Source organism: Mesoplodon densirostris, chromosome 3 (assembly GCF_025265405.1).
Source record: "Mesoplodon densirostris isolate mMesDen1 chromosome 3, mMesDen1 primary haplotype, whole genome shotgun sequence".
Classification (NCBI taxonomy): domain Eukaryota; kingdom Metazoa; phylum Chordata; class Mammalia; order Artiodactyla; family Ziphiidae; genus Mesoplodon; species Mesoplodon densirostris.
In genome coordinates this window covers 146,562,069-146,575,754 of record NC_082663.1, presented here as the reverse complement: position 1 = coordinate 146,575,754, position 13,686 = coordinate 146,562,069, and the positions used below count along the sequence as shown (strand labels likewise).

Here is a 13,686-nt window from a genome sequence, read left to right as displayed (position 1 = left end):
AACACTCAATTTTCACAATTATCGATATTTTACTATTCTTGGATCCCATAGGCCTGAGCTGTCTAATACACTAGCCATATGTGGCTATTCAAATTTAAGTTAAAATTTAAATTACTTAACACTAGCCTCATTTCAGGTGCTCAATAGCCATATGTAAATGGTGGCTATTGTATTAGATAGTGTACATAAGAGTTGGACAGTGCTGGTAGCCTAGTCACCTGCTTTTCCTTTTTTCTGGAGTGTTTTTACAGCAGATTCTGGACATCATGTCCTTTCATCGGTACTTAAGTATGCGTCTCTGGCTGGTACATAACCATCACCGCGTTTTCCCACCTGGCAAACTCCAAAGTTCCCCAGTTGTCTCCAGAATATCTTTTTACAGTTTGTTCAAATCAGGATCTTAACAGGGTACCCACCTTGTTTTTTTGAATATGTATCTCTTAAGTTTGTTTTATCCCCTCCTCCTCCTTTTTCCTTTTTTTTTTAATCCACTGACTTATTGGAGATATCAAGGCATTTGTCCTACATTATGGATTTAGCTGATTGCTGCTGCTTTGTGTTATTTAACTTGTTTATCTCTGTATTTCCTATTAAAAGTAGTTAGTCCAGAAGCTTGATTAGATTCAGGGTTTGATTTCATAAATTCACCCTTGAACCTAATGAAGATATTTTAACTGGATTTAGAATTCTAAGTTGATAAGTTATTTTTCTCTCAGCACACTGAGGGTGTCGTCCTTTCTTCTGACATACCTTGTTGCTCTTGAGACGTGAGACATCAGTTTGTCTGTCCTTTTTAGGTGACCTGGGTTTTTTCCCTGGCTACTTTTAAGATTGTGGGGGGAAAAGAAATCAAACACCAAAGAAGAAAATAAATGTAAGTGTGGATTTCTTTTTATTCTCTCAGCCTGGGATTTATTGTGCTTCCTGGATCCAAAGGTTAGTGTCTTTCACTAATTCTAGGAAATTCCTAGCTAGTTTCTCATCAAATGGTGTAACAAAGTTCTAATCTGGTGGTTAATCCTTGCATTGAATTTCTAATTTCAACGAGTCTGTTTCATTTCTAAAAATTACGTTTGTTTCTTAAAACTGTTTCATCATTTCTAGCGTATCTTATTCCATATTCATCCAGATTTCTCTTAATTTCTTGAAGCCTGTTAAATATAGGTTTTTTTTAACATAATGTCTAAAAAGTCTAATACCTGCAGTATTGTGCTTTCTTTTTCCTGCTGCCTGTGTTTTAACTGCTTCTCACTCATGGTATGTTATATATTTTATATATTTGTGTTTCATAATTTTTTTAACTGTGACTTCCTCAGTTTACTTAGAATTTTATCTGTGGGAATTCTTTGAGGCCTGGCTTGAAGTTGGGTTTTCCAGAGATAGGTCCATTTGCTCACACTAATTGCCTGGGGGACCCTCTTTAATGAAACCTAGAACCTTCTTTAAATAAAATTATTCTCTTGAGGGAATAATTTTGGATTACACAAGTAATGTGAATTTGGACTAAAACATAAGATTTTCTTTTTCTACTATATCTGATGCCAGGGTACAGACCAGTACATTTTCTCTCTGTCCCCTTCTGTATGGAAAGTTATCTTTCTTTTCTTTAGAACTTTTAATTATGGATTTTCAAACATACTCAGGAGTGGAGAGTACTATGATGAAACCTCCCTGTACCCATTATCCAGCTTCAATGATTACCACGATTTTGCATTCTTAATTCTTCCCCTTGCTTACTATAATAACTGAGTTTTATTTTCCTGGAGCATGTTAAAACAAATATCAAACATCATGTCACTTCACCCAGAATTTGAGTTGTATCTCTAAAAGAAAAGGACATCATAAGGATACAACCAGCCTAACCCAGTCTGGGGGCAAAAGAGGAAGGAGAACTGTTACAGAGCAAGAGACTTGCGAGACAGTTCTTTTTTTTTTTAAACATCTTTATTGGAGTATAATTGCTTTAAAATGGTGTGTTAGTTTCTGCTTTATAACAGAGTGAATCAGCTATACATATACATATATCCCCATATCCCCTCCCTCTTGTATCTCCCTCCCACCCTCCATATCCCACCCCTCTAGGTGGTCACAAAGCACCGAGCTGATCTCCCTGTGCTATGTGGCTGCTTCCCACTAGCCGTCTATTTTACGTTTGGTAGTGTGTATAAGCCCATGCCACTGTCTCACTTCTTCCTAGCTTACCCTTCGCCCTCCCCGTGTCTTCAAGTCCATTCTCTATGTCTGCGTCTTTATTCCTGTCCTGCCCCTAGGTTCTTCAGAACCATTTTTTTTATATTCCATATATATGTGTTAGCATACGGTACTTGTTTTTCTCTTTCTGACTTACTTCACTCTGTATGACAGTCTCTAGGTCCATCCACCTCACTACAAATAACTCAATTTCGTTTCTTTTTATGGCTGAGTAATATTCCATTGTATATATGTGCCACATCTTCTTTATCCATTCATCTGTCGATGGACACTTAGGTTGCTTTCGTGTCCTGACTATTGTAAATAGAGCTGCAGTGAACATTGTGGTACACGACTCTTTTTGAATTATGGTTTTTTCAGGGCATATGCCCAGTAGTGGGATTGCTTGGTCATATGGTAGTTCTATTTTTAGTTTTTTAAGGAACCTCCATACTGTTCTCCATAGTGGCTGTATCAATTTACATTCCCACCAACAGTGCAAGAGGGTTCCCTTTTCTCCACACCCTCTCCAGCATTTATTGTTTGTAGATTTTTTGATGATGGCCATTCTGATTGGTGTGAGGTGACACCTCATTGTAGTTTTGATTTGCATTTCTCTAGTGGTTAGTGATGTTGAGCATTCTTTTCATGTGTTTGTTGGCAACCTGTATATCTTCTTTGGAGAAATATCTATTTAGGTCTTCTGCCCATTTTTGGATTAGGTTGTTTGTTTTTTTGATATTGAGCTGCATGAGCTGCTTGTAAATTTTGGAGATTAATCCTTTGTCAGTTGCTTCATTTGCAAATGTTTTCTCCCATTCTGAGGGTTGACAAGACAATTCTTTAATAAAAATAAACTTTTAATTTAATTCCTAATTTAAATAAATTAGGAGTTTGGGATTAACAGATGCCCACAACTGTATATAAAATAGATAAAAATTAATGACCTACCGTATAGCACAGGGAACTATATTCAATATCTTGTAATAACCTATTATGGAAAAGAATCTGAAAAAGAATATATATATGTGTGTCTGTACATATATATTTATATACACACACATATATAGCTGAATGACTTTGCTGTACACCTGAAACTAACACAACATTGTAAATCAACTATACTTCAATTAAAAATTTTTTTAAATAAACTTTTAACAGAAGTTTTTAGTATTATCACAACACCATTATCACACACCCCCAAATTAACAGTATTTCTTGATGTTATCAGTGGTCTTTAGCTAAAGACCACCAGGGGCACACAGAGTTAAACAAGTTGGATTTATTATTTACTGCAGCAAGGCAGAATGCACACCATGATGAACTGTGGGATATCTCAGTAAGAGAGTGTTAGATAAGACTTATTAAGGAATTTGGTTTTGAACACGTGAAACTTATATTTTATAAATCATTGTTACCTCAATTAAAATAAATTTAAAAATTACTTTTTAAAAAGAAAGGGGAGGGACTTCCCTGTTGGTCCAGTGGCTAAAACTCCCAATGCAGGGGGCCTGGGTTTGATCCCTAGTCAGGGAACTAGATCTCACATGCTGCAACGAAGATTGAAGATCCCATGTGCCACAACTAAGACCCGGTGCAGCCAAATAAATAAATAAATATTGAAGAAAAAAGGCGGGGGGGAACATTGCTCTTGATATACATACTAGCAAATTGGCTAGTAAGTTTAATAAAAGTCATACATCATTTTAACGTTCAAAAGGTTGCTTTAAAGGGCATCCAGGATAAAACTACTGACTCAGAAGCATACTGCGTATTGGAATTATAAAATGTCATTTCAAGGATCAAGAGTGTGAGTTGTAAGTGAATGTGATTTTTCAAGCTATAGTGGTATTTCCTGAGGGATGGTGATATTTAAAATAAAGTTGTAGTTTAATCAAACAACAATACCTTTTTTCGACTTTGGTAGAAATAGCTTTTTTTTTTTTTTTTCTTTTTGCGGTATGTGGGCCTCTCACTGTTGTGGCCTCTCCCGTTGCGGAGCACAGGCTCCGGATGCGCAGGCCCAGCGGCCATGGCTCACGGGCCCAGCCGCTCCGCGGCATATGGGATCCTCCCAGACCGGGGCACGAACCCGTATCCCCTGCATCGGCAGGCGGACTCTTAACCACTTGCGCCACCAGGGAGGCCCAGAAATAGCTATTTTTGAAGGCAGATTCTCTAGTTTTCAAACTAATTTCTTTGTCAATGTTGGGCATTTTTTAGACTTTGTCATTGTCTAGTTGACCTTTGTCAGTTGAGAACCTAAAATCATATAACTTAAAGGGATATATTTTTAAGATGCCAGCTGAAACCAGGAACTTAGAAAATGCAACTACAAATCCTTAATATAAAAAAACAAACAAAAAAACCCACACATTTTTCTAACCTATAAAAAAAAGAATTGGGGCTTGTATTAGGTGCTTTTGGGATGAGTTCTGGATTGGATGTTGTAGGGTGCAAGGGTATTCTGTGTTGGGCATCTTAGTAAATGTTACCTACAAAGGGGGAAAACTATACTGAGGCTAAAATTATAATTGATAAACAAGCAGCAGTCACTCATATTAGCCAGAAAAGGGGGATGTTTGGTCATTTTTGAGGTGTAAATAATGTTTATATTTTGTCCATGTTCAGACACAATTACAGAGTGTTCTTGCTTTTGTCTCAATATATCATGGTCACAGAGTGACCTTGTCTTGTTGCTGTTTTGGGTGTTGAACAGAACACCCAGACGATGCTGTGAGTTTCAGGCCAGCTCTTCACAACAGCAAGGCCTAGCTGAGAGTGCCAGGTCAGCTCCTGCATATCAGGGCCTGGTTTCTCTTTCTCTCTTTTTTTTTTTTTTGGTTCCGAAACCCAGAATGCTTTTCTCTTTACCAATATTGTCTAATAACCTGTCTGTGTTCTGTTAACCCCAAGTGTCTCAAATGTGTTTTTATAGTCGTTCGAATCAAGATCTAAGGGCCACACTTTACAATGGATTGTTAAGTCTTAAGTCTCTTAATCAGGAAGAGTTCTCCCTTCCTCTTTTTCCTCCAAACTGGATTTGTCTGATTATGTCCTGTATATAATATCATTTAACCTGTCCTCTGTCTCCTCCTCTTACCCTTCTTCTATAAACTGCTAATAAAAGGATTTGTTAGGATTTTTTTTGGCAAAAATATTTTATAATTGGTGGTGGTTTTTGTTACATCATATCAGAACTAATGATGTCCAGATGTCTCTTTTGAGATGTTAAGATTTATCAGTTGGTCCCAGTGTCAGCTTGATCTTACTTTATAAAGTTCCCCAGCACATGTACTTAGTCTTAAATTATCTCCTTCAGATTTCTTGTTAATTACAAAAGAAAAAAAGGGTAACTTAATGGGGAAACATGCTGCATACCACCTTAACCAAGTGATCAAAGTTAATATCAATAATGAGACAAGGGCTTCCCTGGTGGCGCAGTGGTTGGGAGTCTGCCTGCCGATGCAGGGGACGCGGGTTCGTGCCCCGGTCCGGGAAGATCCCACATGCCGCGGAGCGACTAGGCCCGTGAGCCATGGCCACTGAGCCTGCGCGTCCAGACCCTGTGCTCCGCAATGGAAGAGGCCACAACAGTGAGAGGCCCGCGTACCAAAAAAAAAAAAAAAAAAAAAAAAAAATGAGACAAGACTGGCATCATAAGCCTCCTGAACTGATGCAGAGAAGGACAAGCATCAATCACATAATACGTCATCCAAAAATGAACTTTGTGAATCTAATCATGAGAAAACAACAGACAAACCAAAACTGAGGCTATCTGTAAAACATCTGGCCTGGACTTTTCAAACCTGGGAAGATGAAGAAAGGCTGAGGGACTGGTCCAGATTAAAGAAGATTAAAGAAACATATCCTTTGAGGGCGTGATCCTGGATGGGAAGTTTAAAAGGTGACTGCTATAAAGGACATTATTGAGCCAGTTGGTAAAATTCTGCACATGGATTGTATGTTAGATAGTAATATTAAATCCTGCTTTCAATCATTGTGTTTGTGTTAGAGAGTGTTCTAAGTTCCTATGATACTCTGAAGAATGTAGGAGAAAAGGGTCATGACATCCACAATTTCCTCTCAAGTAGATTCCTCTCAATATCATTCTTGATGAAACACCCATGCTCACACCCACACCCACACCCACACACACCCCTACAGAGAGAAGAGAAAGAAAGCAAATGTGATAAAACTTTAACTGATAAAGAGTATAGGGAAGTTCATCATATTTACACTATTCTCACAACTTTTGAGTTTGAAATTTTTTCAAAATTATAAGTTGAAAATAAACATCCCCATTCACTTTTCACCTAGTATTTTAATAGCCATTTATTGTTATTGCCTAGGCCCATTAATTTACTAGTGGTTGGTGACTTTCTGATTCTAGCATCTTCTTCATAATAAATGAAGCTCCTAATAAAGTTTCTATGATTATTCTATAAGGAGCTTTCCCTTATCGCAACCATTTGGTAATCATAAAATATTGTTCATAAAGGAGGGAGCAGGGTGATACACACTTGATTCTTTTTTTAAATTACATTTCTTTAAATAAATTTATTTATTTTTGGCTGTGTTGGGTCTTCGTTGCTGTGTGCGGGCTTTCTCTAGTTGTGGCAAGCAGGGACTATTCTACTTTGTGGTGCACGGGCTTCTCATTGCGGTGGCTTCTCGTTGTGGAGCATGGGCTCTAGGCACACAGGCTTCAGCAGTTGTGGTACGTGGGCTCAGTAGTTGTGGCTCACGGGCTCTAGAGTGCAGGCTCAGTAGTTGTGGCACATGGGCTTAGTTGCTCCATGGCATGTGGGATCTTCCCGGACCAGGACTCGAACCTGCGTCCCCTGCATTGGCAGGTGGATTCTTAACCACTGAGTCACGAGGGAAGCCCTACACGCTTGATTCTTTTCACGAATTTTCAGAATAACAAAACTATATCCTGGCCACCTCCGATAGTGACCACTGAGGGGTTTTTTTAGTAACACTATAGACTCATGGCTTTGTTTTATATTTGGTATATCTCAACTGATTGTAGTCATTCTTTATTAAATTGTTCCATCTTAAGCCAGTGGGAACCTTTTTAAGTTTTCTCCTGTGTGGTAGGCTCCTTGCTTTCTGGCATAAGCTGTTCCAGGCTCATCTTGCACATTTCTTGTTCCACACTGGACTCAGCTATTTGCCAAGGGAGTCGTGGTTTCTTATACAGACAGATAGCATTTTGAGGAATTTTAACACTAGAGCGCTCACTGCTCCTGAGTTGTGAGTGACTCTAGGCATTTTTGGTGGTTCAGTCTAGGGAAAAGTTTAAAAAATAAGTACATACAGGGCTTCCCTGGTGGCACAGTGGTTGAGAGTCTGCCTGCCGATGCAGGGGACACGGGTTCGTGCCCCAGTCCGGGAAGATCCCACATGCCGTGGAGTGGCTGGGCCCGTGAGCCATGGCCGCTGAGCCTGTGCATCCGGAGCCTGTGCTCCGCAACAGGAGAGGCCACAACAGTGAGAGGCCCGCGTACCACAAAAAAATAATAAGTATATACAATATTCCCATTCCTAACTGTTCTTGGATAGGGAGATAAAATCTGTACTGTATTGTTTGTGTGTATATGTGCATATATGTGCATTTGTGTGTGCGTGGTTAAAGCTAGTGTGAGGAAGCTTCCAGGCCTGTAAGTGTTGAATATCTCTCAGGCCTAGACTCACATGGCTTCTTTCTTCTTCTCTAGGTCTGCATGCTCCAGGACAGGAGCCTGGCCAGGAGGGAGACACAAGAGGAAGAATGGCTGCAGGATTGCTGACAACCTGGTCACAGGTATGTGGGAAGTTACTGTTTCCAAAAAAGCATTGCTGTTCCTAAAGGATACATCTCTTGCCCATAACCCACAGCTTCACAGCCCAAGCAGGCTGGCCTCAGGCTTCCCCAGTTCTCTGGGCTTCTCAGAATGGGAGATAGAGGATGTCTTAGGAAAGGCCTCAACATTTGTTAATTTTTTTTTTAGATAATCCTCCAGGGTGAGTATTAGTTCATATTCTGCTGGGTGCCATGAAGGAAAATAAAGACTTTTTTCACTAGGAAAGACATTCATTCATTTTCTAAGTATTTTTCTCATTCTGCAGTATGCTCAGTCTTGATCTTCAATAAGACTGGCAGATTCCTCACAACCTAGTTGTGGAAATATCAGTTCCACTGTGTTAGAAAAGCTGCTAAGCTGCTGGATGATATGGTCCAGGGAGTGAGGACAAAAGTGGAAAGTTCCAATTGAGCCTTGGGTCAAATAATGAGAGACCTCTGAAGCATGTCTGAGCTTCCTACACATTGGGTCTCCTTCCCAAGTCCTGTCAGCCTTACTCGCCATCTTTCTGGTTCAGAGTTAGAGATGGTCCTTGGCTGAACCTGTGTACGTGTGATGTTTTAGGACTCGGTGACCTTTGAGGAAGTGGCAGTGGACTTTTCACAGGAGGAGTGGGCACTGCTGGACCCTGCTCAGAAAATCCTGTACAGAGACGTGATGCTGGAGAACTTTAGGAACCTGGCCTCAGTGGGTAAAGTTGACCTCATTCCTTCGTATTCATTTGTTCATACACGTAATAGTTCTTTATCACATATCTGTTCCAGAAACTGTGAAAAGAATGGCAGTACATGGTAAACACAGAATGGATGGTTCCTGCCCTTGTGGGGCAGTCTTGTGGCTTCCCATGAAAATGCACTGATTGTATTTTCTCGATCCTTAAAAAATTTAGGTAATTTGCAGATCTTGGGCTTGGAATTCAAGGGTCAGGTCATGTGGAACAAGGAATGTGCGAGTCTGTTTTGGGGCCCTGTGAAATAGTTATATAATCTGATTGTTTTGCTGCTCCTAAAGCTACACTTGCCTATCTTCAGAATCCTTTAAAACCAACGTATTGGAATCAATTTTGTGGAAAGATTTCTTGTTTCCTTCACAGTCTCCCCACATCATGTGTCTTTCCCCATGAGCAGGGTATCATCTCTGCAAACACAGTCTGATCACTGAGGTGGAGCAGGAAGAGCTGAGGCCAGAGCAGAGAGGAATTCTCCAGGGTGCTTATAGAGGTGAGCCCCAGGCAGAAAGGGGTCATTGTATGGAATAGCCACAGCCTGCAGAGGGGTGATACAGTTGGAAATGTCAGTCATTGTGGGAAAGAAGGCAGAGGCCATTACATGAGCTTTCCTTCTTTCACCATCTCTCCATTCATTCATACTTCCATTTGGTCTCAAAGAAAAAACTATTTTAATTACTCTTTCAATTTCACATTTCCTTGAATACTTTTTGTTCAGTTCTCCCCACTTGCTTTCCAGATAATACCTTCTCTTATTGTCTCAAGCCTCCAGAATCCTTAGTAAAATACCTCTCATTTCCATTGCTTGTCCCTATCATTGGCATCTTTTTCCAGAGCCAAGTTCCTAAATTAATTTCTCTGGTCACTGGTTTCATCTTCTCTTTCACATTTTCCTCCTATATTTAGTGTTATTATTTGCAAACAAATCCATAGGGTGCCTGCCTCCTTTTTCTTTCATCCCTACTTTTTCTCCCAATAATTATAAAAAATTTCCCCATTCACTTTCAGACCGGGATACTCAACTTAAATCAAAAGACGCAATTCTTACACACAATGTTCCTGGGGAAAAAACTTCCAATGGCATAAAAATGGTGAGATTCACTAGAAATGATTCCTGGTTTTTTAGAATGGGAGAACTCTGTGAATTTCAAGGAATTAAAACAGCAGCAGCACCCAAACAAGGGGAGACACTTGAGGCAAGTGGAATTCACTCATCAGAAAGCTGCTTCAGGAAAGCCCTTATGAATCCCATAAAATTGGAGAAATCTCCAAACCTACCTCAACACTTGCTGCCTTGCAGAGAATATCAAAAAGTAAACATTTACTTAAATGTGATTCAGTTATTAAGTATTTAATAAATAATTCATTCATTCTTCACACATGACTAGAAAAACTATATTTAGGATGCCCTTTGATGGGAATGAATACCATGGGGTCTTGGGAAGAGTATTCAGCTATTTCAACTTGAAAGAATAGCGCAAAAGGTATACACACACCCTGAAAATGGTAAAAATGTTAGTCATAATAATATGCTTCATATATATGGCAGAATCCACATGGGAGTGAGTTCCTCTGTGATGAAAGTGAGAAAGCCTTTAGTCACCACTTATTCCTTATTCTGTAGGCAGCAACTCACCCTGGTGAGAAACCAATGGAATTTAATCATTGTGGAAAATTCTTCAGAAAGAACTGTCACCTTATTTGTCCAAGATATTGCAAGAGAGATAAATGCTACAAATATAAAGAATATGGGCAAGACTCTGGCCATCCCTCAACTCTTAGGAGTCATGTGAGTACTCACACTGGAGAGAAAATTACTGAATTTAATGGTTGTGGAAAAATTTTCAATCAAGAATCATCCCTTAGGAAACACTTAACTCTCACAGGAGAGAAATCTTCTGAGTGTAATCAACATCTTATGTCCTTCAACTTACACTCTTCCTTTTCAGTACATGAACAAATACCTACTGGAGAGAAACTCTGTGAATGCAGTGACTATGGAAAAATATCTTCCCTTAGTTTCCACAAAAAAATGTGTACTGTGGAGGAAAGCTCAAAATGTAATGAACATGGGAAAGTTTTCACTGGCCCCTTGTCCCTTCAGATATGTGTGAGACCTCACACTGGAGAGAAACGTTATGAATGTAGCAATTGTGGGAAAGCCTTTGTTTTTCAGTCTTCCCTTAAGAAACATGTGAGATCACACACTGGAGAGAAACCTTACGAGTGTAATCATTGTGGAAAATCCTTCAGCCAGAGCTCTCATCTTAATGTGCACAAAAGAACTCACACTGGAGAGAAACCCTACGACTGTAAGGAATGTGGCAAGGCTTTCACTGTTCCTTCATCCCTTCAGAAACATATGAGAACCCACACTGGAGAGAAACCCTATGAATGCAGTGACTGTGGGAAACCCTTTATTGATCAGTCATCCCTTAAGAAACATACACGATCTCACACTGGAGAGAAACCTTATGAGTGTAATCAATGTGGAAAATCCTTCAGCACAGGCTCTTATCTTATTGTGCACAGGAGAACTCACACTGGAGAGAAAACCTATGAGTGTAAAGAATGTGGGAAGGCCTTTAGGAATTCCTCTTGCCTAAGGGTACATATGAGAACTCACACAGGAGAGAAGCCCTATAAATGTATTCAGTGTGGAAAAGCATTCAGCACCAGCACTAACCTTATAATGCACAAACGAATACATACTGGGCAGAAACTATATGAATGAAATGACTACAGGCTAGCCTTAAGGGGTCCTTCACATCTCACTCATTTTAGAACTCACTCTGGAGAGAAACCCTGTTGTGACCAATTTAGAAAGCCTTCAGGCACAACTCTTAAGTCACGTTATACTGGGACCAACCTTATAAATGTTATGGTTCTGTGATTGTATTTATCAGTGAGTGTTTAATCTTTAAAGTGTGACAATTCATTAATTGATGAGTATTAAAGATTATACAGCACTCTAAATTCCCCTTTATCTACATCACAGAAGTTTTGACATATAATGTCTTTATTGTAATTAAGTACTAAATATTGTCCATTTCTCATCAAGATGTCTTGGACCAAACTATAGGTTATTTAGAAATATATATTTTAATGTGCAGACTCTGTGCGTATTTTAGTTATCTTTTAGTTATAGATTTCTAAATTAATTGCATTATGCACAGAATGCATGGTCTTCGTGATACAGATTCTATAAGACATAGATTCAAACAGAAAATTATTAGAGACTTGCTACATGGCCTAATGTGTGAGACATAAGAAGTTGCTGTCCCAATATCCATTCCTCCCCTCCTTCTTTCAAGTAACAAAACTACAACTGTATTCAAATTAGCAGCGTGGATAGTTCTTAAGGATTCATCTCCCAGCTTTCCTTGCAGCTGTGACTTCCTATGAGCCCACAGTCCTGGCCAATGAGAAAGGAGGCAGAGGTCACTGCTTATGGGTTCTAAAGAATTCCATGGGAATGGAAGCATCGCATCTGGCGTTTTCACTTTACCATTTGCCCTTTGTTTTATCTCTTCTTTTTTCCTAGAGAATAGACCAATAGGATGACAGTCATACACTACTGATTATATAATAAGGACATATTATTTAGCTATGTATAAGCAACTATGGGTTGCTTATTTCTGGACTTCTTGTAACATGAAAAAAATAAACTAACTGGTTTAACACTCTTGTGGGAAGTCTGTTTCAACGGATTTCAGTCTCAACTGATACATCTCATATGGTCAAGTTTTAAGAATCCTTCAAGTATAGTTGAAAACAATGTGTATTCTATAATTTGTTGGGTATAACAGATTTTCAGTATATCTGATGGATAAATCTTACTGTGTTTTTAAAATCTGTATCATTACAAACCTTATCTCATGATCTCCCCTTTATTGAGAGAGGTATGTTAAAATGCCCCAGTATGACTGTGGGTGGTCAGATTGTTTTTTAAATTCTCTCTTTTATTTTGAGGCAGTGTAACTGGATGCATAAAAATGTAGTCATTTTATATGTTTCTGGTAAATTGTCCTTTCATTCTTATATAGTGTTTATCCTTTTCCCCCTAATAATGAATGTTCATTAATTCACTTGATATAAATGTGAGCTATTGACCTAGTGGATAACATTTAATGCCTACCGATTTTTAAGAACAACCAGAAACAACTTACCTTTCTTCATAACCATGTTAATTATGATGTTCCTTGCAACACCAAGAGAGATCTCCTCCATGACATCCCTTGTGGGAGACAAAGAGATCAGGAGTTCCCCAGTGGCTGTCCCCACCAAAGATACCAGCAGCCCTCACCTATCTCTCTGTTGCTCCTTGCTTTGCTTCTGTAGTGATTTATTCCCCAGCCTAGTGGGATATGAGGGATCTCATCCATAGAGGCTGGTGGCTCAATGTTTAATGAAAAAGGAAAAGGGGAAGGAACATTTTGTTCTTGCTCCCAAGAAACCTCAGAAGGTTTCTCAACTCAAATCAGTTTGTAAATCTCCTGGTCAGTGTGCTTGGGCTCTCTTGAGTGCCGCTGCCTATCAACATGTAAGAGCATCCTCCTGAAAACCAAATTGTTACAAAATAAGGATTCCCCCACCTTGGATATAGACTCTAGTCCCTCTGAGGTTGATAGGGACAGTCTAGAAAGGGAGGCCACTGCTCACAGCAGGGGTCACTCGGGACCACCAGGAGCTTAGCAGGTAAATATCTAAAGAAAAATAAAGAAATAAAGAAAAAACAGGGAAACACGAGAGACCAAAAGAAAAAAATTAAGTATAAAGGTTGGGGCTTTACGAAGCTACAAGCAATCCCCCCACCTCCTACCAAAAGAAAGGGTAAACTTTAAATCTTACGTGCCAAGTAGTTTTGAGGTCTAGCAAACGTAATGCTGTCTTCGATTGCTTACTGATTTAACAACAACA

The 13,686-nt window shown here is 39.3% G+C and overlaps 2 protein-coding genes across 9 annotated transcripts in view; both read left to right on the top strand.

Annotated features, from left to right (window-relative positions):
• The window catches only part of LOC132486667 (zinc finger protein 177-like), a 34,061-nt gene extending 21,612 nt beyond the window's left edge, over window positions 1-12,449 (top strand). For all 8 annotated transcript variants that reach the window (XM_060094195.1, XM_060094193.1, XM_060094198.1 and 5 more), the window contains 5 exons: window positions 7,914-7,999; window positions 8,604-8,730; window positions 9,167-9,259; window positions 9,775-9,857; window positions 10,391-12,449. In XM_060094195.1, the coding sequence (XP_059950178.1) occupies window positions 7,914-7,999; window positions 8,604-8,730; window positions 9,167-9,259; window positions 9,775-9,857; window positions 10,391-11,500 (1,499 nt within the window). In that variant the 3' untranslated portion in view covers window positions 11,501-12,449. The remainder of the gene's footprint in view (window positions 1-7,913; window positions 8,000-8,603; window positions 8,731-9,166; window positions 9,260-9,774; window positions 9,858-10,390) is intronic.
• Window positions 10,476-13,686, top strand: part of LOC132486668 (zinc finger protein 14-like) — a 33,595-nt gene continuing 30,384 nt past the window's right edge. The window contains exon 1 of the mRNA XM_060094205.1: window positions 10,476-10,555. The gene's annotated coding sequence lies outside the window, so the exon portion shown is untranslated. The remainder of the gene's footprint in view (window positions 10,556-13,686) is intronic.